The sequence below is a fragment of the Simochromis diagramma genome, unplaced genomic scaffold, assembly GCF_900408965.1.
Source record: "Simochromis diagramma unplaced genomic scaffold, fSimDia1.1 OVJJ01000320.1, whole genome shotgun sequence".
NCBI classification, from domain to species: domain Eukaryota; kingdom Metazoa; phylum Chordata; class Actinopteri; order Cichliformes; family Cichlidae; genus Simochromis; species Simochromis diagramma.
The window spans coordinates 5917930-5945286 of NW_024386773.1; the positions used below are offsets into that span (position 1 = coordinate 5917930).

Sequence of the window (27357 nt, forward strand, 5' to 3'; positions counted from 1 at the left end):
TGGATAAATAAGTGCTTTGACATTGATTTAAAATGAAAACAAATGACAGTAACACAGTAACAGTTTTAAAAAATAAATAAATAAAGCTTCTTTTTTGACTCGTAGCTTTTTGAATATTTCCTCAGGGACCCACGTGATGGAGGGATCAGGCAGGATGGTGGTGTCAGCTGTCGGCCTCAACTCTCAAACAGGCATCATCTTTACTCTGCTGGGCGCCAGCGAGAACGACGAAGAGAAGAAGGTCAAGAAAAGTAAGACATGAGACAAAGCCTGTCACACATGTCAAGAAACACAACATATGTTGAAGTGTGGAAGGTCATACGAGGACAGTAAGTCTGTGAAGTGTGAGGAAAGTTTGGCTAGAACGACTGTCACCGTGTCAGCTTCTGAATATTTCTGAACAGGCTGATCGGAAATATTTTGCCCGTTTTTATCAGCTGGTGTTGATTTGACGTTTCTCCTGTCGTACCAGCCGACTCTGTCAGCAGGTAGAGTTCATCCAGTCTGAGCTGATAACAGCAGAGCTTTTTGAAGGGTCTGAATGTGATCTGTAAGCTTAATTTAACTTCAATCTAAGCACAAAAACCTTCCATAGTGAATACACGAGACCAAAGATGAGTAATATTGTGATTGTACCGGCCCAAAACAAGTGAAATAAAAGTGACGTCTACAAAGGAGCTCCCACAATCTTACCAAACTTAGCTTATCGTAATTTTAAAGTGGCATGCACACCTTTTTAGTGACCGATTCCAAAGAGTTTGTAAGATTATAGTTCATTTGCTATGACCAGGTAATTAGCTTAAACTGTATATAAAAGATGAATTAGCAAAGTCCTGTTTTGAAGTCTTGAGCTGACCTTTTTTGGTATGACAATCTTGGTGATTACAAACAGGATATGATGTGAGGTGGAGCTGATTCAGAAACATATGGCGATGTCATAGGCTAGAAATGTTAAATGTGCTTCATCAGACAAGTACTGAGGACAAGTACTTCCTAGACGTCTGCAAACAGTCACCTCTTGCTGGACATTTGAAAAATGCTGCACTAGCTGCACTTTTCTGCTCTGTCCTTCTTTTATATACACTCTATGGTTGTACCCAAAGCTACATTTCAAAGAAATGCATGTGACCATGTATCCTTAAGGGGATAAATGGCTATTATATCCATGGATCATTATAGCCTACTTCATTCTGTAAGTTAAGCAGACAGCCCCAGTCCTTCAAAGGACTCAGTGCTGCCCACTAGATGAATCTCCAGAGTTTGGAGGCTGTTGAGGAGTCAGACATAATTCTTGGACTCAAAATAGCTTTGCATGATTCAGTTAGAAGATAACGCTTATTGATATTTTAATGGTCCTTGGTGCAGCACCTCAGTTCAAACAAGCTGTTTTAGCTACTCCATCTGATTGGCTGCTCATTGAACAGGTTTGAATAGCAGGTAGGTGGGGCTTCCGTGCTCACAGGTGGAGCTGTGTGCCTGAGGGGACCATATTATGTATATCTTCTCTTATTCACATCATACAGATCCAAAAGTAGAAAAAATGAAATCAAGCATTCAGAGCACACTACAGCCTGAACTTTTGGCTCACAGAAATTACTCAAGGATATACGGACCTCTTTATTTGAAACGTTTGCCATGTTTAATAAGAGAATCCACCATTATGTGACATATGGCAGAAAATATTTTCAAAAAAGCATAATAGGTTCACTTTCAGTCACGTCAAGCTGTCATTTGTAAGTGGACGGTTCATTAAACAGGAAAGTGTGCAGAATGTACTTCTGTACACTAAAAGAAAGGGAGCACTTTAGAGGTTGTTATGCAATGGTTTGCAATTGCCCACTTAAGATCAAATCAAGCTGTATGTGGCCTACGAGCTAAAATGAGCTTGACACCCCAGATGTAAAATTTTAAAAAATACTTGAATTTTTAACATTTTTCAGTTGTTATGTTCAAGTGCTTGATGGGAATCTTGACAGGCCATTTAAACTTTTGTTCTCTGTCGTGGGCTTGCAAACAATCTTTGTTAATATTTCAGTAAAGCAACACTTTGAACTGTGATTTCACAAAGACTCAAAGACATATTGATTGGTCACCTGAGCAAACACCTCATCATGGTCTCATTTATTCATGTAAATTCATGGCCACAGTACTGAGTAAATTGGCCAGTTACGTAATATCAATTAACTGTGAAACACAGTTGCTTCTTTTATAGAGGGACCCTTCAAAAGCCAACGTCCAGATGATCTTTGTACTATGTCAGAGCAGATGTAAAACAACAGGCTTCTGCAGTCGGTCTCTATTGCTTTTGATTTGCTTGTGATCATGCTAACCCCCTTTTACACATGTATCCTTTTCCTTTAGTTCGTTTTTGTCTTATCATTTTGTTTTACTGGCTAAAGTTTGAGTTTGTCAGGCATTCATTGTGAACTGGCTGAATGTACCAGCTCAGCGGAGAGAGACGCTCAGGTTTGCATTTTGGCCCCCAGTTTCTGGTTCATAAAAAATACAGACAAACAGACAAAAACAAAATTGGTGCTGGCTTCCTAATGAGGAGAACCACAAAACAGATTCAGCTAAAAATAAATTCTAAATTTTAAAGAAAAGAGCCTTTACATTTACATCTCATACACAGGCCGTTACTTCCATGTTTACATTGTCAAAGCTTTAATCTTAATCTTAAAATGTGTTACTAATCCTTATGCTGAAACAAAGCACAAACCCTCAGAAAGTCTTTGAAGTGAGAAGTGTCATCACTTTTCAGAACAAGTCCTTGCTTTGATATTTTCAGACTTTTCAAAAGGGATCTTAACTTTTAAAAAAAAAAGCCCTTATTTTCCAAATTGGAAGTGAATCCTCGCAAAGATAGAAGCGCGCACACAAACACACACACGGAGGCACTGTCATGAGGTTCCTGTGTTCTTTTAACAGCAGACACACAGCAGACTTCACTGTCACACATGGCTGCATCAATCCGCTGTAAACACGCACACATGCACTGCACACATTCATGCATTCGTGTCAAGTCACACCCATCAGTTATCTTGTGGGGATAAAAGCCTTCAGTGTTGCAAACGCACACATACACACACATACTCGAACCAGTTCACTCTCGATAACAAGCCACCAACTGAATAACAAAGAGCTGTGTGTGTGTGTGTGTGTGTGTGTGTGTGTGTGTGCGCGTTGTTTAGCTCTGACCTTGCCAAAGTTCCTTTCATAATAAAAGCAGACAGCTTAGTTTTACTGCAGCAGGAAGGTAACTTCCTATGAGCAGGAAAACGTACCTGACCTGCACTTCACCTGTGATGTGCTTTATTGTGTCTAATCAGTACATGACACCTCGTTAAGATCAATTTCAGAGACAGCATCAGCCCATGTGTTTAGCTTTTCAGTCATTTTTGGGGTGAATAAAATCCCTTTTAGAGATTCAGCAGTCCAGTTCAGACAGCCCAGTTTCATCCACGGCGCATCAATTAGTGCTGTTTAGTCAAAGCCACTGGAATGGCTCGTTTACACACAAAGTGTCCGTTGGCATGTGTGCCCCTGACACACTGAGTTTTAGCACTAGTGAGAGTGACTGTAACTCTCAAGTCATTATCTTTACATGTGCACGGTTACTGTTATAAAGATGCAGCTTCTAACCTAAACTGCAACGCTTTCCTAAGCCTAAATACTTTTTTGAGTATTAAATCTGAAAAAATAAATAAATAAACAAAAATATACATATCCAGCAAATGAAAGCAAAAGCAAAAAGTCAATAAAAGATTAAAAAAATCAATGCCATACTGCTATCCTCTAAAAGTCTTCTAAAAGGGGACCATTAGGGATATAAAAGGGGAACATTATCTCCAAGACTGCCTTGGCTGGCTCTTCGGGGCACCAACGCCACAGAACATCATGCACATAATGAGGATACACAGACGGCATCTTGGCAGGAAGTGAACGCATTGTTAGTCATATAAAAAAAATCAGACCTCAAGAAAATCAGCAGACAAAAATAAAATGATGTTTTGATGCATGTCAGAGCATCTCACAACCACTCTACAAAGGGAGTGCCCTAAAAAACAAAGCTTTCTGTTAACTCTCACTTTCTGCTCAAACAAGGAACGAATTTCAAAATAAAATGTAAACGTGGTCACTGTTTATCACAGAGTCTGCAGCTGTGCTGGCAGCCTTTTGAGGCAGTACTGAAACAAATCAATGCGGTGAACGTGCTAACATAGATTTGATTATTAACATCACACAACCTTCAATAATTGTGTGAAATAATTGAGTCTTAACATTTTTCATTACGTTCCACTTTAAAGTAAAAAAATTTTAAAAAAATCCACACTCTGATAAATAAATGACCATAATATCAACTTATTTTTTTATATATATATTTTTATATTTTATAATCTGAAAATAACGCAGCTTACAAGAATGTGTCAGAACAGACCAACATGCAGTCTATTTAACGATGTACATAATGAACAAAACCTCAGTCAGCTTAGATAAAGTATCATATTAACAATGTTATGTACCATGTGAAGCATCACCTTTTAAAAAAGGCCACAGATGAATTCACACTGCATAAAGTGAAGTGAAATACAGAAGCGAGCACACTAGTGGGTCTTACATGTTATTGTATTGTAATGATCAATAACATGAATTCAGTGTCATTTCAAAAACAGACAGACAACTTCCTGAAAGGTCTACCTTCTCACAATAAATGATAGAAACAGAGTAATGCGGAGCTTCAGGAAAGTACAAATAAATCGATCGCCTGATTACTTTTAAACCACATTTTAAATTTCTGATGAATATTTTTAAAACTTTAGATTTCGTTGGCCATCGGTTCTCCGCAGCGGGAAGTCGTGTGTCTCTCTCCTCTGATTCGTCCATTCCTGCCCACGGCACACACACGACACACACACACCTGTGGGTTTCTATCAGTTTGAACTTTGTGTTGTCCCTCAGTTTGATTTGATCTTATTTTTCCTTTGAGCCATCTTATCAGCATTCCGCCCTCTCTCTCTGTCCGAACAGGTAAAAAACAAGGACCCCCCGAAAATCGCAACAAAGGTAACCCCTCCATTCATCCATCTGTCCCGCTTTGTCCCTCCATCCTCCCTGTTACTCACCCACTCCTCACCCTTCACCCAGTGGCAGGAGGGGAGTGTCCAGTCCATCTCTCTCCCTCTCTCTCTCTTTCTGCTGTATAAAGGGGGACGTTCTCTCGCCTTGCTTTACCTGTCCAAGGGTGCAACTCTCAACCTTCAAGTCTCTAACAGCCGAGTCTGCGGTCGCCCTGTAGAAGTGTATTAATGCCTCAACCCTGAAAGCAGGGCATGTTTTTTGGAAGCACATGATTTATGTTTGGGTGAGAAATCAGCCACAGGGATAATTTTAAAAATGTGAGTGTAGTGGTTATCTTTGTGTAAATCACGTTTATTTGCAGCACTCAAAACAAAAATAAGACGTGGGTTATACAAGTCATTTATGATCACTTACAGGAAGTTCATATCGCACTAGCCAACAGGAACGTGTACTAAAAGTGACATCACACCCATTGGCATGTTTTTGTGGTGACACCTGTTGCTAAGGAGTACACAGAAACGAGGCCTGCAAGCTTCAGGTGCACGCATACACAAGAGTCAACAAGAAACAGAAGTATATAATGTTAAAAACAACAATCAATTAGTAATCATTCAGATTTACTTAATATATTATGTCTATAAGGAGACACACTAATGGTTAATCGCCTGCAGAAGGCCTGTTATTAAATATTAGCCAGACTAACGAGCTAGGACTTCAAATGATGATTAATTCTTGTTTGGTCAGCAAATCTTTAAATGTCACAAAACATTCAACAGACATTCACACTAAAAAAAAAAAAAAAAAAAAAAAAAAAAAGTTAAATTGCAGAAACAAGTTAGGTTGTTTTCATAATATTCAAACAAACATGGAAGCACTACTGATTTGTAAATGTTATCAGTGTGCACTTTGCAAACTAACTTATACAACTGTTGAGATCTTTTTCCCCTCATCAGAGTCTCTCAGTTCACGGTCAGAATTGGGCTACGAGACCATCAGTGAGGGTTACTAACTCCTAACATACTGCTCTGACCTCTGAGGTGTCCTTGTTTAATGGGTTTAATGACTGTGTGTGAGATTGCTGATGACGTCATTGCGGCAACCTCCAAAATCAGCCAAATGCCCTCCATGTCCTGGGTGTTCCAGCACATGGCCAGCTTCCTCTGCAAGCTGTCTCAGCAAACACACACACATTTAAACGCACACACCGACACACTCCCCTCATCCAGACCTCCCATGGTTAAAGCATCTGCTGCAGACAGAATGCTTCTTCATGTACAGAGAAAGACGCACACACAGCTTTTGGATGCTCATCACTGTTTTTCACACGGAAATTATAGTCAGTGCTGCAGTCACAGCCGACCTCCGCTGAAAAACACAAGCTGGACAACATTTCTAGGAACATCTTTGCTCATTTTTATGAACCTTAAAGCCCTGAATGCATTTGTCACCACCTTTTTTAGCTCCAAGTTTTGCAGCACATTAACTACGTGAAATAGCCCCAGTTCTCCCATCAGTCATGTTTCCAGCCGCTTATTTTTTCCAACCATAAGTTATGAAATGAACTTCCTGTTTTCTTCAGTGTGACCTGAAAGTAGCAGTGGAGCCATAAAGTCATATGGAAAGTTTTTACTGAGGTCAGAGTGCGAGGAAGCCGAGTGTTGTTTTCTTCTAGACAACCTAAAGTCTTATTGCAACCAGAGGAGGCACACCCTACTGGCCATTAAAAGTAATGCATGTTTGATGCACTTGGGCACTATTTAGACTGGTCAGCTGCTACCATCTTTTATACTGTCTATGGTGGTGACACCCTATACTGCAGGTGTCTTGGGAGGTGCAGATTCCACAAATGGGCTGACAAAGGTGTCTAACCCTTGTCTTTTGATTAAGTAGCCCATTGCATGTTTTTTAAAAAGCCCAAGGTCACATCTCATAATAGCTTGTTTCTAGTTTAAAACCTAAAGATTTAATTTTTAATATAGTTTATTTATCATTTATTTAATAATTGCTTTTCCTTTTTTTTTTACCCTTTGTATCACAACACTTCCTGCAGATGTTTCACTTTAATATCATGTGGGTGTTTGTCCCTTGAGCGGTTGGAAAGCTTTTAATGTGAAACATCTGTGCAGGAAGTGCAGCAGCAAAAGAAGGATCTGAGAATCTGATGTTTCACCTTTAAAACACCCCACAGTTTGTTTTTTAAATCACATTTTAACATGCTGTGGTCAATGTAAGCTTCTCTTGGCAGTATTGAGGGAAAACAGACATGGCCGGGGGGGGTTGCGGGTGGGGGCGCTGAAGCGAGGATGTGGGAGTTGCACCCTTGCAGTATCAGTGGGCTGTGGGCTGTCGTCTGTTCTGTTTGTGTATTATCCTCAGTTTGTTTTCTTTTTCCCTTTTGACTCCTCTCATTTCTCTCACTGTTGCCTCCTCGCAGGGCGTTGCTCAGGACTTCATGTTGTCTTGTAGGCACTGTTTGATTCTCTCCTCTGTTCCTTTTTGTCTTGCTGAAGTCTCCTGCAGCCTCCATAGCTCTGCAGCCTCCACTACCTCCTCCTGTCTCTCTCTGTCGTGGTTCTGCATCGCTGTTGTTTTTCATTTTTTTTGGGGTGATCCTTTGAGTTCATCTTCTGTTTGTTGACTTGCTTTACTTTTTGATTGTCAGACACCCCCTCCCCTCTGCTCGCCGTGCGTTCTCCCATGGTTCAGTGCTGCGCCTGTTTACACTTCTGTGGTTGGTCAGTGGGTCTCAGTCCTGTTCGTGTGAAGCTGTGTCAGTTAGTTCTATGTTGTGGCTTGTCTTCAGAGTGGACTATGTGCATAAGGCTCCGCAGCTTCCCGGTTTAACACCGACCCATCCCCACATCCAGAATGTTAAATGTCTTGTTGAGGTCGTGCTGTTGTGAAATTACTTCCCTTCTGGAAATAATCTGTGTCGGGGGTTTCTCATTAACAACCTGATGAAACTCAGAGCAAGGTGGTGGTACTGAGGAGTGGATAAAAGCGGTCAGACAAAAAACATGTTAGGGCGACACTCGCTGGCTTTGTTGAGCATGCAAATTCTTTCATTTTACCCAGGTTAGAAGGCAATATAGCCGTTAAAGACAAGGAGCCTCATGCAGGGACTTTTTTAATGTTTCTATCTTAAATCTTCAGTTTTTTTTGTTAGATTGGGCTCAGATTCTCACTATATACATACAACACATTTCAAACATCATCTTTTCTCACCAGCTAATACCAGGATTTATGTCAGTCAGTCATAAGAATTTCAAAGTTAATCTGCATAAACAAAAAAGAGGATTTGGAAAAAAAAAAAATACTGTTGCAGGTTTCTACAGATGAGACCAAAATGGAGATGTTTGGCTGTGAATCACAGCGCCACATTTGGACAGATCAGCACAAACACCTCATACCAACTGTCAGCACAGTGGTGGAGGGCTGAGGATTTGTTTTTCTCAGATACCTTGCAGTCACTGGGTCGACTGTGAACTCCAAAGTTAAATCTGAGGCCATCAGTCTGACGGCTAAAGCTTGACCAGTAAATTTACAACAGAATGGCTGAAAAAGGAAAAACTCAGGTTGCCGCAATGATCCAATCAAAGTCCAGACTTTAACCTGACTGAAAAATACTTAAGAGACGTGTATAAATAAATGATCCCAAACATCAACTTCAGTTCATAAACTGAATAAGTGCATAAACTGAAAGAACATTTTAAAGAAGAGTGGGCAAAAATTACTCCACAACGATGTGAGAAGCTGATAAAGTCACACAGTGAAATGCTAAAGCTGCTGGGTTATAGGGTGTACTTCACAGGACTGCGCAAACTGACTGTATATTTGACAGAAAAAAGGAAAAACAGAATCAATTCCCTTAAAAACATTTAAATCGGTTCTTGCTTGAGGCTCAGTATCTCAGTTTGATTTAATTCAGTTTCTTTTAAACTTATTGCTGAAACTTTCTGCAAAAGTGAAGCAAAACTGGACGACATGGTTTTACTCCTCATTCCAGTTCACGTTATTATTGTTGGATTGTTTTTTGTTTTGTTTTTTCCTTTGGTTCATTCCATTGAATATTTTTTTTAACTAAAATTCAGAATTTGAATAAATGTTATGTTTTCACAGCAGTAGAGCTATAACCTTAGCAATACAAGAGTACTTGTTACTTTCTGGTCATCTGTCTAACTTGCTTTATATCCACGATTTGTTGGAAATGTTGGTTCCATATTTGATGTTGAAATGTTTACCAGCAGTCAGTCTGAATAGCTTTAATGATGTAAATTTGAGTAATTTTGCCCCAGTTTGTTGACCCAGCAGAGCATTTCCAGTATTTAATCGTGAATAACATGACATGGAAATGAAGGAATTTTCAGATAAAATCATCCAGTCAGAGTTGTCAGCTCAGTCGTTCATGAGGACAAATATCAAACCTCAGTGTGTGAGATTAGAGAAGATCTGTTTTGTTTTCGTTCATCACCTGCTCATATTTCTTTGGTATGGAAATACGACAAACAGCGGATGGAGCGAGCGGAGCTGAATTCGCTGTGAGCAGAGATCAAACAGATCACAAAAGCTCCACATACATTACTACAGTCCAAACAGGATCACAGCTGATGAAGTGAAATGCAAATACGCAGTTTGTTTATGCAAATGCAGAGCAGAGCCGTCGAGCAGGACGCGAAGCTAGACTGCACATCAGACTTCAGATCTCAAACTCGGAGCTCTGATGTCAAACAAACTGTATGTGTGCGTGATTGTGCGTGTGATTGTGTGTGATTGACAGCCCCGTGTTAAATCCTCACTGTTGTATCTGCTGTTCTCTGTTCTGTCTGCTGCACTTCATTATGAACTGCTGCACCCAACTCGTCTGTGACACTCTCTGAAAGCTACCTGGACCTTTTTATCATGAATGTTGTGTGATCATAAAACGATGAAATGCTGCTCTCTGCATTCAGCCAAAGGTTCACCATGTAATGATTAGGAGTCAGAAGTGTTTCTGTTTTCTGAGAAAACTCGTCCTGTCGTTTTTCAGCTTTCCCTCAGACTGATTCTGTAACGTTTTCTCTGCCTCTCTTCCTTCATCCCCTAACCACTCCTGAACCTTGCTCCCTCATTGTGTTTTATTTTGTTGCCAATTAAACATCAATTTAATTCATTCAAATTTTATTTTGCTCCCATCCAAAACCTTCCTCCTTTTCCAACTACCATCAATTTTCTCCATTATTCTGTCTGTCCTCATCTGTCTTTACTCACCACCTCGAACCCTACTTCCTTCCTTCTGTCATTCCCCGTAAAACCTTCCGCTTCCTCCTTTTACCGCCTCCATCCTAACAGCCAAGACCCAGGATGGCATTGCTCTGGAGATACAGCCTTTGAAAAGTGAAGAGGCCGCTGAGTCTGAGGAGAAGGAAGAGGTCAAACCAGTGAAAAAGGTCAATGTTACCAAGAAGGAGAAGTCTGTGCTTCAAGGAAAACTGACCAGACTAGCTGTGCAGATTGGGAAGGCTGGTGAGTAGCTCACACACACACACACACACGAACAATCTTAACCTAGCTTAGAACAAAGGCTGGAGGTTGAGGGGAATCTGCTGGTCTAGCTTCAACCTGGGGTGGAGTATTTTTATTTTTTTTAATTCACTTTCCAAAAACGTAAAAGTCGAGTCAGCACAGTTTTGTAGACCACATTTAAAGAGACATGCCAAAATGAATGAAGCTAATAGTTTTGTAAAAGATTTTGAGGTTTAACTTTAACTGATTATTAAGAATACTTTAACAGCCACAAATGAATGTCAGTAATTTGAGTTTTTAAACTACTGTGAAACTCTGATGGGACCTCTCTCCTTCGTCTTCTTTTTTTTTTTTTTTTTTTTTCTTTTAATGCTGGGAGCCTACAACAGGGATACTCACGCTGCTTTGTCTGAGGACCACTTTTGCACAATCACTGGAGACCAGAGGCTGGTTAATAAACATTAAACAAGCAAACACTTGTGATGGAGATTACCCATAGCACTAGCTACGGGTAATCTCCTCCACACAAGTGTTAGCATTACTGTAATTTAATTCACACTGATTATGTGTTTATCAGACCCTGATGAAAGCTTACAGTTGATATGCAGTGGTCTGTTTTTTTTTGCCATTTAGAAGAATAAACTTAAAGTGTTACTTCGCCAGGAAGACAAAGTGTTGTGGTAGTTTTCTGTATTCACATAATATTCAACATTTTCCTATATTTTCCTTATTTCTTATCTATATTAACTTGAATACCCGCCCAGAATGACAAGTCATTTATTTTACCATACAGGGAGTGCAGAATTATTAGGCAAGTTGTATTTTTGAGGAATAATTTTATTATTGAACAACAACCATGTTCTCAATGAACCCAAAAAACTCATTAATATCAAAGCTGAATGTTTTTGGAAGTAGTTTTTAGTTTGTTTTTAGTTTTAGCTATTTTAGGGGGATATCTGTGTGTGCAGGTGACTATTACTGTGCATAATTATTAGGCAACTTAACAAAAAACAAATATATACCCATTTCAATTATTTATTTTTACCAGTGAAACCAATATAACATCTCCACATTCACAAATATACATTTCTGACATTCAAAAACAAAACAAAAACAAATCAGCGACCAATATAGCCACCTTTCTTTGCAAGGACACTCAAAAGCCTGCCATCCATGGATTCTGTCAGTGTTGTGATCTGTTCACCATCAACATTGCGTGCAGCAGCAACCACAGCCTCCCAGACACTGTTCAGAGAGGTGTACTGTTTTCCCTCCTTGTAAATCTCACATTTGATGATGGACCACAGGTTCTCAATGGGGTTCAGATCAGGTGAACAAGGAGGCCATGTCAGTTAGTTTTTCTTCTTTTATACCCTTTCTTGCCAGCCACGCTGTGGAGTACTTGGACGCATGTGATAGAGCATTGTCCTGCATGAAAATCATGTTTTTCTTGAAGGATGCAGACTTCTTCCTGTACCACTGCTTGAAGAAGGTGTCTTCCAGGAACTGGCAGTAGGACTGGGAGTTGAGCTTGACTCCATCCTCAACCCGAAAAGGCCCCACAAGCTCATCTTTGATGATACCAGCCCAAACCAGTACTCCATCTCCACCTTGGCGTCTGAGTCGGACTGGAGCTCTCTGCCCTTTACCAATCCAGCCACGGGCCCATCCATCTGGCCCATCAAGACTCACTCTCATTTCATCAGTCCATAAAACCTTAGAAAAATCCAGTCTTGAGATATTTCTTGGCCCAGTCTTGACGTTTCAGCTTGTGTGTCTTGTTCAGCGGTGGTCGTCTTTCAGCCTTTCTTACCTTGGCCATGTCTCTGAGTATTGCACACCTTGTGCTTTTGGGCACTCCAGTGATGTTGCAGCTCTGAAATATGGCCAAACTGGTGGCAAGTGGCATCTTGGCAGCTGCACGCTTGACTTTTCTCAGTTCATGGGCAGTTATTTTGCGCCTTGGTTTTTCCACACGCTTCTTGCGACCCTGTTGACTATTTTGAATGAAACGCTTGATTGTTCGATGATCACGCTTCAGAAGCTTTGCAATTTTGAGACTGCTGCATCCCTCTGCAAGATATCTCACTATTTTTGACTTTTCTGAGCCTGTCAAGTCCTTCTTTTGACCCATTTTGCCAAAGGAAAGGACGTTGCCTAATAATTATGCACACCTGATATAGGGTGTTGATGTCATTAGACCACACCCCTTCTCATTACAGAGATGCACATCACCTAATATGCTTAATTGGTAGTAGGCTTTCGAACCTATACAGCTTGGAGTAAGACAACATGCATGAAGAGGATGATGTGGACAAAATACTCATTTGACTAATAATTCTGCACTCCCTGTATTTGGAAGCTGCTGCTGCTGCTGCGTTTTAGCTGCAGTTGATTGAATTGGTTACTTTTGAAGGACTCTGTACAGCATTAAACATAGCTGGAACCGCTTCAGTAGATTTTATTTAGTGAATTATAAAATGTCTGTGGGCCAGCCAGTGTCCTGTGGCAATCCTGAGTTGGTTCCTGAGTCATACGTTAAGTATTACTGCTCTGCCTCTGAATGATGGTGTTAAATAAAAATGTAAGAGATTGCCAGAGTTATTAAATCAGCTCTGTTGCCAAAAGAGTTCAGAGTGCCCTGAGCTAAGTAAACATTGTGATCATGTCTGACGGCATCGCCTTGCCAGCCTCTGTGAAGGCTAGTTAATGTTATCAGTATATTACAGCTATAAGCGGTGAGTCTCCAGCTGCAGTTCAACGCAGTCACAATACCAAAGGATGTCAAAACTGATAAATAAAGCATAAAATGTACAGAATCACTAATAAAATGAACTGGCTGTTTTATTATGTGATCCTACTCATTATTAGGTGCCTGAATTTGACTGTACTGTTAGTTCAACCCAGATATCTACAGGATTGATTCAACATCAGACATATCTGAAGTTATTGGAAAGGCAGTTTTGTCTCTTTTTGATTACACTAAGAGGATCTTTGCAGTTTTATTTCTTTACAGGCTAGTAGATCCTAAACAAGTCTCTTTATTAGATACATAGAAATGAAACTTATGCTGCTACATGACTCTCACAAAGACGACATTCGAGAAAAAGTGTGACTTGCCCTCTAATAGCACACAAAGTGATCAGGCAGCGCAGGGACGAAGAGGCTGAGGGTCAAAATGCACTCAGTTCTATTGGATGGATGTTTTTTATTGGGGACACGATTCATCCCGGAATTGAAAGCATTTTCTGTGTCATTTCAATTGACCTTAATACACCAAGGGGTTTTCAGGACATCATTACTGAACAGAAATAGAATTTGGGCCAAACACTTTGACTGGAGGTGACTGACAGGAGAGATGAAGTACAGAAACACAAACGGGAATTTTCTGTTACTTCCTCTCACCTGTTTGATATTCAGGATGTTGTCTGGTTACAGGCATCCAGACTTCACTGCCTTATTAAATATCATAGTTTAACCACCTTTCAATTTTTTACAAGCGAGACATATTCAAGTGTTGGCAGTCCGGATTCAGTGCAGTTAGACACCAAAGCGTAAATAGATTAAAGATTAAAGTGTATTTTCTTTTGGTAGTTGACTATAGAAACAGAGACATGGAAAGCAAAGGGGATGACATGCAATCAAAATTATTTTGTAGTAGCATCAGACTGGGGACAGTGTGGTTAAATATTTCCCAAACGGCTAGACCACAGGGAGAGTTTGCCAGCAGGTCTTCAGCAGGACTGCTCATCAGATCATCTTTAAAAGCACCACAAGAGATCTGAAAAGTGCTGCCACAGCACTGTGAAAAATGCCAGGTTGGTTTTGCTTAAAAAATGCTAATTTAAATAAAAGAAGGTTTTTAATAACTTGAATGTGACTGAATCTGCAGTACTTAATGAGGACAAGTCACGTAAACCTAATAAACTAAGCCATAGTCTCCAAATGTCCTCTGTAATGGACATTTGGTTTTGGTCTATATCTTTTGACTTATTTGAGCTACCCTACTGATGTGCTCAATAGAGGACATTCCGGCCTTTCCAATGAGGCAGGAGATCAGAAAAAAAGATAGTTTAAGTTAAGGATACTTTTTACGTCAGTTCTCAGGTGGATTTTTTTTTGAGCAAATAATGGGGACTACAATCTGAAAATGCACTAAGATTGACCAACTTTAGAAAGCTGAAGTTGAGCAGCTGTATTTCCATCATGAGTTAAGACACACTGCGTTCCAGGAACGCTGGTTTTATTAACCTTAACAACCTTGAATAGGTTCACTGAACAAGTGTCATTAATCGCTGCAGACACAGTCATGGTGGGCTGTTAATAGCTAAGCCTTTACAGAGTTCTTCAACACACAAATGTCGTCACTCAAATAATGATCACAATGTCATTAAATTAAGCATTTAAAGGTAAACATTAACAGTCCCATGAGTCTTTGCACTTGTCACTGCAGACGTGTCTTCTGCTTAGAAAGAAATGTGTAAAAGTATGAAATGTGGACAAGAAGTGCAGATCAGTCAAGTAAGTCAATTTAAAATGTGAGTATAAGTTGCTGAATACAAAATAAGATAATAGGTAATGGATCACCAAGATTATAACATCATACATGACATAAAATGGTTAGAGAAGATAGGCACGCTAACAAAAAAATTAGCCTTTATTTACTAACAGCTGAAAATGGTAAACATAATTCCCAAAGGAGTAAATAAAACAGGAATCCAGATGTCAAACACAGGATTTATGGAAAGACAAGATTATATACAGACAGAGACTGATTACATGAAACAATGGAAAGTAATTAAAGACAGGTAAAACTAATGAGTGCTAGAAAAACAGTCGCAAAGGAGGAAAGAGCCGGAGGTAAAACTAGAACCAGGTACATGAAAAACTTGAAAGTAAACTACAAAATTACATGAAGACAGAGACTAAACAAGTTAGCAGAGATGGAGGAACACAGGAGTCCATAGAAACTGGGAGCACAGCAACAAAAGAACAGCCTCAGTCCCAAAGGATTGAAACTGAAGGTTTAAAGATACGTGTTGTAGAAACCTTAAAACCCTTAAAAAAACTTACTTGACTTTAATGGAAAACTGCTCTTGTTCCACCCAGGTCTGATCATGTCGGCGGTGACAGTTATCATCCTCATCCTCTACTTTGTGATCGACACCTTTGGGGTCCAGGGTCGGCAGTGGTTAGCTGAGTGCACCCCCATTTACATTCAGTATTTTGTCAAGTTCTTCATCATCGGTGTGACAGTTCTGGTCGTCGCTGTCCCTGAGGGGCTGCCGCTTGCTGTCACCATCTCTCTGGCCTACTCTGTCAAGGTGAGCAGGAAGGAATTATGTAAATTTAACATTAATAGAATCCTCTCAAAATCATGTCAGAGACGCTGAGGTTTTAATGAGTGCACCTTCGTCGTCCATCCCTTAGAAAATGATGAAAGACAACAACCTGGTGCGTCACCTGGACGCCTGTGAAACCATGGGCAACGCCACGGCTATCTGCTCCGACAAGACGGGTACTTTGACTATGAATCGGATGACAGTGGTGCAGGCATACATCGGCGATACGCACTACAAGACTGTCCCAGAACCAGATGCTATCAAGCCGGATACTTTGGAAATGATGGTCAACAGCATCTCTATCAACTCAGCGTACACCACCAAGATCCTGGTGAGTCTTTAACTATCACATCGACAAATACTGACACTCAGGTGTTCCAAATGCAATTATTTGGCTCTGGAGCATCTATAATAATAAACAGAGAATATTCAGTTATTTATGGGCCTAACATTTCATTTATGTTAAAGAAAGAAGCTGTGCTGTGATAAATGCTTTATTAATGGAAGTCTTCACTACGCAAGTTATGAGTATAGACTGACAAGCATATAAACTGCAACATGAGTGCCTGCCTGAGGCAGTAACTATAGTTGGGACAATGTTTCCTGATGATTACACAGGAGAAAAAACATCTAAGCAAAGAACATACCAGAAAAATCCGAGCACAATCTAATGAATGAGATTCAGCATCATCCCTTCTTATATTGAGTGTATATTTATGAGCCAATACAAACTGTTGATCGCATTCTACACAAACATACAACTTTGCCATACTCTGAAAATTTGGCCTCAGGTGTGCATAAATGTGAGCAGCATTCGCTCCGGGAGCTTTCTGTCCTTCTGTTTATCGTCCACACCCCAAGCAGAAAGTGGTAACGCATTACCTACATACAGTAACCATCCATTTTACAGATCAAAGTACTGTATTCTTATTACAGTATGTAGACTAGTATGTAGTGTTATTAGTGTTTGGTAGTCCATAGTTTTATTATAGCGAGTGTCATCATGACAGAGAAAACAAGAGGTAGTCAGATAATGAAAATATCTCAAAAAAGTAATCTCTGATATATTTTGTATATGTTAGATATAAAGCCTTTTTTTTATTTCATTTTGATGATTATGGCAATACAGAAATGTCTGGTGTCTGAAAATTATGGTCATTTACACACCAGATGCTTTTCAAGTTACGAATTACAACATCAGTGCGGTGTGGCATGGAGATGATCAGCTTGTGGCACTGCTGAGGTGTCACTGAAGCCCGCAGTGCTTGATATCAGCCTTCAGCTCTTTTTATATTGGACATTCTTCTCCCTGACAATATCCCCGTAGATTCAGAGTAAGTGGAGTTGGCTCGCTTATCAAACAGAGTAAAATTATGGTCAACAAACCGTATGGTAGCGGTTTTGGCACTGTGTGTAGGTTTTAACTCCTGCTGGAAAAGGAAACTGTCATTTCCATAACGCATGTCCTCACATGGAAGCATGAAGTGCTCTAAAATCTCCTAGTACATCGCCGTGTTCATATTGGACTTGAAACCCAAGCTAACGCTGGCTCATGTCAAGTCAAGAAAAATGAATACTAACATTTTAATTAAAATTATTTATCTGATATAATTTATTATATTAATTTATTAGATATGTGTCACCATGTGTGTTAAGTGATTTTAAATTATAGTATTAAACCTGTTTCATGGCACCAACATGTCTGACAGTTACTGTTAACCTGCACATGTACCTGAATTGCAGCTACAGAAGCGTTGTGTTCTTCAGATGGTCTTGTTTTGTGTGTATAGACCCAATGAAATGATTAAAATTCGATTAATTCTGGAGCCCAAGCTTCTCTGATTGAACCAGCAAATATCAAACAAACCTGAACCGCTGGATGTTCCTAGTGACCCGCTTTGCTTGTAACTTCAATCATGTTTAAGCACCTCCAAACTTTTTCTCGCTCCTCAGCCCCCGGAGAAAGAAGGCGGCTTACCTCGCCATGTGGGTAACAAGACTGAATGTGCTCTGCTGGGCCTGGTGCTGGAGCTGAAGAGGGACTACCAGCCAATCAGAGATGAAGTCCCCGAAGAGAAACTCTACAAGGTTTACACCTTTAACTCCTCCCGTAAATCCATGAGCACGGTGCTAAAGAACGCTGACGGAGGCTTCCGGATGTACAGCAAAGGAGCATCAGAGATCGTCCTGAGGAAGTAAGAACAAACAGTCTGAGGAAAGATGGCTGCTTGGGTGGACACAGTAACCTTTTTGGTGTACCTTTATAATCTCCCTTCACTTCCTCTGATTCTCTCTCTTCTCGCAGATGCTCTCGTATCTTGGACGCCCAGGGCCAGCCTCGTGTCTTCAAGCCCAAGGACCGTGACGAGATGGTGCGAAAGGTGATTGAGCCGATGGCGTGCGATGGGCTGAGGACCATCTGTGTGGCCTACAGGGACTTTCCTGCTGAGGCTGGAGAGCCAGACTGGGACACTGAGAATGACATCCTCAACGAACTGACCTGCATCGCCGTGGTGGGGATCGAAGATCCCGTCAGACCTGAGGTACAGCACCACCGATCAAAATGCTCTCTGTAGTTAACAGCTCATGTTGGCCAATGTGCCGTTAGGTTTCAAAATCAACGATGTTACCTGCTGAAGAATATTATACAGCTTATTTATTCTTATCATTTTTCACCTTTTCTCTTTGGGTGTGTTTATGGCCAAACATCCCAATCTTTATTTCTGTAGCATTGTTGAAAACAGTGTGTTGCAAAGCAGTCATATAAACAAAATATTAAAGTCATAAAAAGAGTTTCCATTCATCGTTTTAATTAGGCTAGAGCTTATCCCAGATGTCATAGGCTGAGGAAAAGACTTCTCCTTGGACAGTTTGCCAGTTCTTTACAGCGCTTACACAGAAAAGCAGACAAGCATTCTTTCACATCTGTGGCTAATTAACAAGCATAAATTAACCTGCATGTTAACATGCATTTTTGAGACTCTGGGAAGACATCAGAGTACATGCAAAGTCCTCTGAAAGCCCCGAGCCAACCAGAGGGTTTGAATCAGGAACCTCCTTGCTGTGAGGTAACAGTGCTAACAAATGCGCCAACATGCTTTCCAGCCACCATTCCAGCTTTCCATTCCACCATTAGCTAAGAATGTGTGCACTTAAATATGAAGTTAATGCACATTTCTTGGTCCAAATTACTTCAATTGAATACCACTGTGGTAGCTTAGCATGATTCACAGGTGAAAATAATCCTGATTTATTTTTATACTGGACTGTGGTGCAGCCACCATTCCTCTCATTGGCTGCCCCTCATAAACGGAAGGTTAGAGTAACAGGTGGATGGGGCTTCTTTGCTGACAGCCAGATCTGTATTAGCTCATAGGCACTACTTGCACATAAACTGACCTTGTTGTTGGAAGAGTATCCATCGCTTTGTGTATATATGACAAAAACATTAGGACAACCATAGAGGGCCCCCTTTAAGAAGATATTTAAAGAGGACTGTGCGACTGACCAGACTGCTATGAAACCCCAAGGTGAATGGTTTCAACGTAGCCATGTTGGTGTTTTGAAATGTGACAGGGATCTTCTTTTCTGATTCTTAATGTGATCAGTATAATTTGAAGCTAGTCATTGAGACCATAAACTTATCAGGAAACTATACTGAAGTCACAGAGTAAGGGAAATGAGGACCATTTTTCAGTAGATTTCCATGGCAGCTTCAGTGGTTAGTATGGAATTGCATGGGCTTACCATTTCACGTCTTATATGGTTTTGACATTTTTTGTTCAGATTTGTTTGTGACTCGCTGTTTAGATAAAATCGTGGATCTGTTTTAACCATGCGAAACCGCAGCTCCGAATAAAAAGGCTGAACATAAAACAATGTTCGCTGTTCACCGAAAATACTTTTCCATTCACGATGTGTCATTTCCTCTTTTGACCTGAAGTGTGGATAATCTAACAGTCAGTGAGAGCAGAGAGGAAGAGACCATGATGATATTCAACAAGAAACACACTGTAATTATGGATTACATAATTACCATTCAGTCATATGTCACATCCCAGTGCCTTGATAAATATTGTATTTTCATGGGAGATGAATTTACATAATTTCCACTTTGCCTAGAAAAAAGGTAAAAGGACTGATAAGCTGTCTATGCATGCAGACTGACAGATAATCCAGCTGTTTCTACCTCCCGCTGTCCTCCTCCCTATCCTCTCGCTAACAGCTCTGTGCGATTTGTGTGTGTTTTTGTTTCTCACACTTCCAGAAGGTCCCTCTTCAAAGACGTTCATAGTGTTGCAATCAGTTGTTCACATGAAAAGCGCCGGAAATAGCTTTGTTGCTTTAATAAACAGCAGTAAGAGGCTGCTGCTTCTGTTGCCTGCAATAATCCAGACTTCACGCAGGGATCAGTAGATCTACGGGATAATCAGAGTTTGTGGTGTGCAGCTTGTTTTTTCTGATGATGCAAAAATAAGTTAAACAGACCAAACAGGGAGCTTAAATTTTCTTCATTGAGATTGAAACTCATCTGAGAGGCTGCTCTTGACTATATTGTTATATTTGTATAAGCATGCCATTAACTTTCTCCTAACATGAAGACCGAAGTTTGTCCTAGCCAGATCTTACAGTCCGGATGCTCTGAAGTGTTAAATGAGGCCTGTAATGAAGCTGAGAAAGCATCAGTGCTGCTGCCTGCTGCTTTAATGTCAGAGCACAAAGATCACCAACAGGATGGAAATAACCGGAGAGCAGCAGGAGTCAATCAGCAGCACAGTGTTGATCTCTTCACAACTTGTGATGGGCACAAGACTGAATATTTTGGCTTTGTGCTACAAATAATTTTTTCTCCTCATGTTCAGAAAAAGTGTTTTTGTAACTGCAAGTAACCCCAAAATCAAGCAGTCAGTGCTGAAAGTTAAGAAACACAAGGATCCCCTTTTAACCTGATTGGTTCATTAACTTAAAGGGTAATGTATGCAGACCATTCATAGAGCATTTCCTACAACATTTTACTAAAATTAATGTAAGTGTCCGCAGTGTTGCGCCAAAGTCCTGAGCCACCCATTATTTCTTTATATTGTGCTACAAAAGGAGCCAGACTAATTTTAAAAATGCTCTTGAGCAATAGATCTCTAGGCTTTCTGAAGCTCTTTTAACATTTTTCTTCGGACACTGGCTGCTTTTTCACTCATTTTTCAGCCCAGCCCTTGTACATAAACCTTTGAGAGAATGTTTTTGTTGTTTCTTAAGCAATTTAGCAGGTGCATTTTGATGCTTGAATGATTCGTAGGTCACTAACTCCAGGTAATGAACCAGTGTTGTGTCTACACATAGCAGACAACTTAGCAAAAAAACAATTTTAAATTGTGTCTTTGGGCACTTTGTTACTCACAGCCTGTAAGAAAAACACATCTGTACCTTTTCTTTAGCCAAATCCATTAAAAATCCCAAGGATCTTACAGTTTGACAGCAGAAAATTGTATTTTTTTTTCCAACAAGTTGATTCCCAAAGAGATGAAAACTCGGCATATCTTGGCATGTTGTGTAATATGTCCTTAAAATTATGAGGAAAAGCGAGACCCGGAAGACAAAAAAAGAAGTGGGATGTCTAAAAAGACCTGACACAGGACTAGAGAGATGAAGCTGGCCGTTCAGGTGATCCACTGTTTACTTCCTCCTCAGAAATGGTCTCAGTGGAAGGATGGCTGTTAAGAAGCCATTCTTAAGGAAGGGAAACAGCATGCTGCACCCTGGCTGAGGCACTTTAAATGAGAACTGTGCAACATTTGTATGTATTTGTAAGCAAAAAATGTGCCCTCTGTTGGGTTCTGGTCATATCAGTCGGACCACCTGAGGAGCACAAGAAGCAGTCAGCACCTCTCTCGTCTGTGTACCTTTGTGTAGTCACTATCACCTCTCCCAGACCGAGATGAATGAATCTCAGGGTGGGTTTAAGAACAACGACAGTGGTTCTCATGTAAAATCTGCTGCTGCTGGAATTGGACCTCTTACACACAAGCTCTGCTGCAGTATAAACTCTTTCTTTAACATCTTTTAAGACCCTGAAGAAACAACCAACAGAATGTTCGTGACAGTTTTTTTTATTTGGGTTAAAGGCAAGGGGACCTTCCTTATGTTTCAGACTCAAAATCGTCTTCATCTTTTCTGTCACTCTGCATTCATCTTCAAGGTTTTTTTTTTTTTTTTTACTGTGAAAATGCTCAAGTCCCTTTGTTCTGACTCTCCTCCAGGTACCCGAGGCTATTTCTAAGTGCCAGCGTGCAGGCATTACCGTGCGCATGGTTACCGGAGACAACATCAACACTGCTCGTGCCATTGCGACTAAGTGTGGCATCCTGCTGCCTGGGGAGGACTTCCTGTGTCTGGAGGGCAAAGAGTTCAACCAACAAATAAGAAATGACAAGGGAGAGGTAAAACGAGTACAAAAAGAATCCAACTGCAAGCAACATTCATATGAACATTTAAGTTTAAAAAAAAAAGAAGCTTTGACCAGAGAATGACTCTGAAATGAACTTAAAACAACCACCAAATTAAGTCAATATGGCCCAATAAGTCTTTGTTGCTAATGCCAGATTTCCACTAGCCCATTACATCTCTGGTGGCCTAACGGCCCTGAGTTAACCCCCTTCCAAAGGCTTATGTACAAAAGCAGCAAACATTAAGTTTCCTAATGTATCTTATAGGTATCTTATTAGAGCGAGGGAGATGTTGTGTTTGGTAGTGTTTTACCTGTTCAGCTGATACCGTCCACACAGCACTCTTTACAACAGTATCATGTTAAACTGATCTGTCTGCATTAAGCTTATATCAGCTGATTTTGGGGGGTTTGGGAGGTAGAGAGCTTTGTTTACTGATTGTACGGATAGTGAAGCTTAAATTGCCCCTGATGCATCCGTCAGTGTGTGAGTGTTTGTGTACATAAAGTGCTGCATGAGTGTATGTAAATGGATGGATGCAGCTCATAGCATAAAAAGTGCTTTGAGTGCTCAGTAAATCTAGAAAAGCTTATATAACTATCAGTGCAGCCCATTAACCAATTAATCAGTTTAACTCTTAAGCAGTTGGCTGTTTCTCTCACTGCCTGTCCTGGAGTTTCGGACATTGTCTTTATTTGGATAGGACAGACACAGCAAATGGCCTCGAGGCAAATTCAAACACATGCATTAGGTTTGTGACATATGCTTTGCTTGCTCTGCCCAGTAAAGTGCTCAGATTTGTCCAGTTAAAGATGAAGCTCCAAGTCCCCATTATTGCTCTGTACCCAACTGGGATGGTTATTTTTATATGCTAGAAAAAGATTATTTGAAACTTAAACATGTCATTTCTAGGTGGAACAAGAGCGTCTGGACAAAGTTTGGCCCAAGCTGCGTGTTCTGGCTCGATCATCACCCACAGACAAACACACTCTGGTCAAAGGTGGGTTTGTTCTGACAGGAGACTGTTGAGCTGCTTTAAATCTGCGTGTAATTGTAAACCTTTAGTCAAGCTGCTGTAAATGGATCTACTTTTTTCCCCCTTCTTTTTTTTGAATGATCATGCACTCACTAAGACAGAGTTTCTTGTTGTGTCACTCTGCTGATAAGGCATCATCGACAGCACAGTGGGCGAAACCCGACAGGTGGTTGCAGTGACAGGAGACGGTACCAACGACGGCCCCGCCCTCAAGAAAGCTGATGTTGGCTTTGCTATGGTAACCACTTCTTCATTTTTTTTCCCGCGTCCTTTTCTTCTGTTGCCTTTGTTTCACGGCTCTTTATTGCTTCACTCTTCTGCTACTTAAGTTTCTCTGCATCATTACCTAAAGAAAAAGATAAGCCTTTCAGTTAATTATGTTTCTAATGCAGCCATGAAATAGGTCATCTCTCTAAACGTCATTGACAATAACTCTTCAGTTTAATGCCGCGGATTCATTAAGATAGCTGTGAAATGGAATAATAAATCAATAAATGTTGAGTTCGGTGCATTCAGCACAGTGGGGCCCCACTCTACCACCTTGTCACTGCCTTTGTTTTCTACAGATCAACTCACAGAGAGTGAGACTAATGCTGTTTCTTTATGTTGTCTGTTTTATCAACCAGAGTGCATGTACTCCAGGGTGCATTTTTGCACATTTTTGAGGGTATTTGGACAGATTTTCTCAAAAAGGAAAAAAGAAAAAACTGAAATTACAGTTTAATTAAAGAAGTGATAAGAGCAGAATGTGTTTGAGCAAGAAAGTTAACACTTTTAACTAAAGTTAATAGATAAAAAGACCGACCCAGCCAAAATTAATTGCTAAAATGATTAAAACAAATAAGTATTGGTCACGAAGTGGAAAAAAGTTGAATTAGTTTAACAAAACGGTTGAAACTGTTAGATTGTTCACCCATTTACAAAAACATGTTATGGATAATCATTCATAATGTGAAGCTACAATCCTGAATTATTAAAATCTGGAAATATTAGTTCAACACATGTATGGATAAAAACATTATGGTTTTAGCTAAACAAACTTAATGAAAAGAATACAATAGCTGGTTAAAAATATGTGGAATTTATTAGTTAAATGTAGTTAAAATATTCAGGTAAAAGTAAAAATGAACAAACAAAATAGTTTAAAAACACATTTATACTTCACCTTGAAAATAATCACGAGAAAGCGTTTAAAGAGACATCACTAAAATATTTATCTGTAACTGCATATTAGCCACCTAGCTTAATTGTTTCTGGCATAGACTGATCCTGGAGTTACTTTACACCTTCCTGGGTCACGAGCAACATCTTGGCTTTTTAGATATACTATGTCCCTCTACTGGTAATGCAACTTCACCTGTGCATTTCATGCTTTGGAGAAGCAAAGCATGACATGCACATGGTGGACCGCCGTGTCTATTACACACTTTGCCCTGATATTGGGTTCATGAGGCTACAGGAGGGTCAGTCTGAGGAAAAGTGGAAAGATGGTATCTCCTTGAAATGCCCTTCCTATAACTTAATTTCATTATATCAGTACTTTTTTATGATTTAGATAGATATTTCCTCATTAGGTTAATATCCAAGTATATCTGGTTACTGTAATTTATTAAGTTTGTTTGTTTTTTCTTTCTCTCAAACATCTCATGCTCTGTTTTCATATTCTTTAATTAAATAAACAAAAGCAGAAGAATAACCATAAAGAGGAATCGCACTAGAAAGCTGTATAAGCAATGGTGACTATGCATATTATTGTTGACCAACTGATTACTTAAAAAAAAGAAAAAGAAAGTTAAACAAATGAAACTGATACCTGGAAAAACTAGATAACCAGTTATTAAAGTAGCTAAAATTATAAATTAAAAGAAGGAGCTTCTTGGCTAAAAGTGTGACTAGCACTTTATCAAGACACATATGTGATAAATTCATAGCTGAAAGTGTGTAATAACAGTTAAAGTAAGTAATGATGTTGAGAAATGCCTGAAAGTGGTCACTAAACGTGAAGAATAGCAATCAAAAGGTAGTGGGTGGGTGGCTGAAACTCCCATTTGAGTTTTATATATGACCAATAACAATCCTCTGGGCAATCTGGGTGTCTTTTATAGATTTAAGTGAAACGACATTTATTAGTTTTATTTTTCGTTAACAAATTAATTTTCAGACTCCTGAAACTTGAGTTGAGTAATCCATCACATGATGGTTACATTTACTCTGGTAAAAGTATTGTTAATGCACATGACTCGCACATCAATAATAAATGAAACACCTCAAGCAAGTTTTAAGTAGGGAAATAGATTTTTTTTTTTTTTTTTTTGGAGACTATCAGGAAATACATTTACAACCAGTGGCATGCTGTAAGGAAATATGTCTTGGAAAATGTGCTGCTTTTCAGGATACATTTGAAAAGGGTCAGCAATCATCATTATTTACAATATTTATAGCTTTCTTCCAGGTGGCTTAGAAAGTTGTTACTATGGAAAATGAGAACATGAGACGTCCAAGTTTGGACTTGAGCTCAGCCCGGATAAAATGATCATCTTCCCAGTAGAACTTTTGGAACGAAACATATTGGGGCTTGTGTTTATAGCACAAAGCTAACTCACTAAGGGGAAACATCGCACTCCTTATTTACATCACCTAAAAGTTTCAAAAGTTAAAACCATATTTATCTTTGGAGGAAATAAAAAAGAGATAAAATTGCATAAACATGTTTTTGTTTGACATATGTCAAAATATGTCTCAGTAAACTTTCTCCTACAGCCACTCATAAACGTTTGTTTGCTGTGTAAATTCAGTTGTTTTCACTGTCCCAGTTTTATGATTCCCAAGCGCTGCACCTACGTCAGCTCATTTGTTATGTAACACTTTTGACGCACCAACCGAATCTTCATCATATTTACCTCAAAGTGAAGACTGTTTTAAGTAAACTTGTACAGGAGTTCAGGATGGCAACTGCAACTTGTAAAGTAAATGGTAAATGGCCTGTATTTGTATAGCGCTTTACTTAGTCCCTATGGACCCCAAAGTGCTTTACACTACATTCAGTCATCCACACATTCACACACTGGTGATGGCAAGCTACATTGTAGCCACAGCTGCCCTGGGGCGCACTGACAGAGGCGAGTATTCCAATTCTGCAGGAAAACCACAGACCTGGCAACCCAGTGCCAAATCGTAGCATTTCTTTGTATCGCGCAAGTTTGTAAAACAGAGACAGCCTTCGAGTCAAGTGTTTGTAGATTTAAAGGATCCAATTCTGCTGTATTCGAAACTGAATGAATTAACACTGTGGCGTCCTAACTCTCATCTCTAAAGAGTAACACTGAACAGATGATCAGCTGACGACTTGCCAATGTGTATCTGTTTAAAAACAGAATACATGCATGTGGACGAGTTCACAGCTGACTCCTCTGTGTGTTGTTGTGACCTTTATTTACTGGGGAAAGTCATCTGAACATCAGGCTCTCCTGCAGGGTGCTGAGCAGCTGCTGTGCTGTCAAACAATTCCCTGATAGTAGCTACTGTTCCTAAACACATCACAAAAGCAATTTGTGGATTTAAAGCAGTGACCTTTCAGCGCTTATATGTCCCATTTGGAACATTTTCAGTTTCAACTCCAGCGTCCCTGTTCAATTATCGCCTGGTTAGCTGGGAAACTGAAAGCGATTCACCTCCATCTGTTTGAGCGAGTCTGCCTGCGTAGAGAGACACAGCAGCTCAGAACTTCTTTAGAATTGCTGTTTAAGACAAGGCCGACCCTCCTGTTTTATTTTTACTTTACTGTCAGTTGAGCAGCATAAAATACTCTCTGTCAAAGCTTTTCAGACTTTAGATGAAAGGAGGTTTAAAAATTAAACGTCCAGCTGGTGGATTGTTCGCATCTACAGGAGATGAGAAAGAACCCAACAATAAGTCGTCGCTTTATCCATAGTGAAGCTGAACAGCTGGACTTTCTCCT

The 27357-nt window shown here is 39.9% G+C and overlaps 1 protein-coding gene across 7 annotated transcripts in view; it reads left to right on the forward strand.

Annotated features, from left to right (window-relative positions):
• The window catches only part of LOC120717031 (plasma membrane calcium-transporting ATPase 1-like), a 130150-nt gene that overhangs the window by 79137 nt on the left and 23656 nt on the right, over positions 1-27357 (forward strand). For 5 of the 7 annotated variants that reach the window (XM_040004877.1, XM_040004829.1, XM_040004843.1 and 2 more), the window contains 10 exons: positions 126-251; positions 5029-5064; positions 10408-10581; positions 15691-15905; positions 16012-16254; positions 17877-18118; positions 18229-18466; positions 22178-22357; positions 23276-23363; positions 23531-23637. In XM_040004877.1, coding sequence (XP_039860811.1) covers positions 126-251; positions 5029-5064; positions 10408-10581; positions 15691-15905; positions 16012-16254; positions 17877-18118; positions 18229-18466; positions 22178-22357; positions 23276-23363; positions 23531-23637 — 1649 coding nt within the window. The remainder of the gene's footprint in view (positions 1-125; positions 252-5028; positions 5065-10407; positions 10582-15690; positions 15906-16011; positions 16255-17876; positions 18119-18228; positions 18467-22177; positions 22358-23275; positions 23364-23530; positions 23638-27357) is intronic. The other 2 variants (XM_040004862.1, XM_040004870.1) reach the window with 1 other exon arrangement.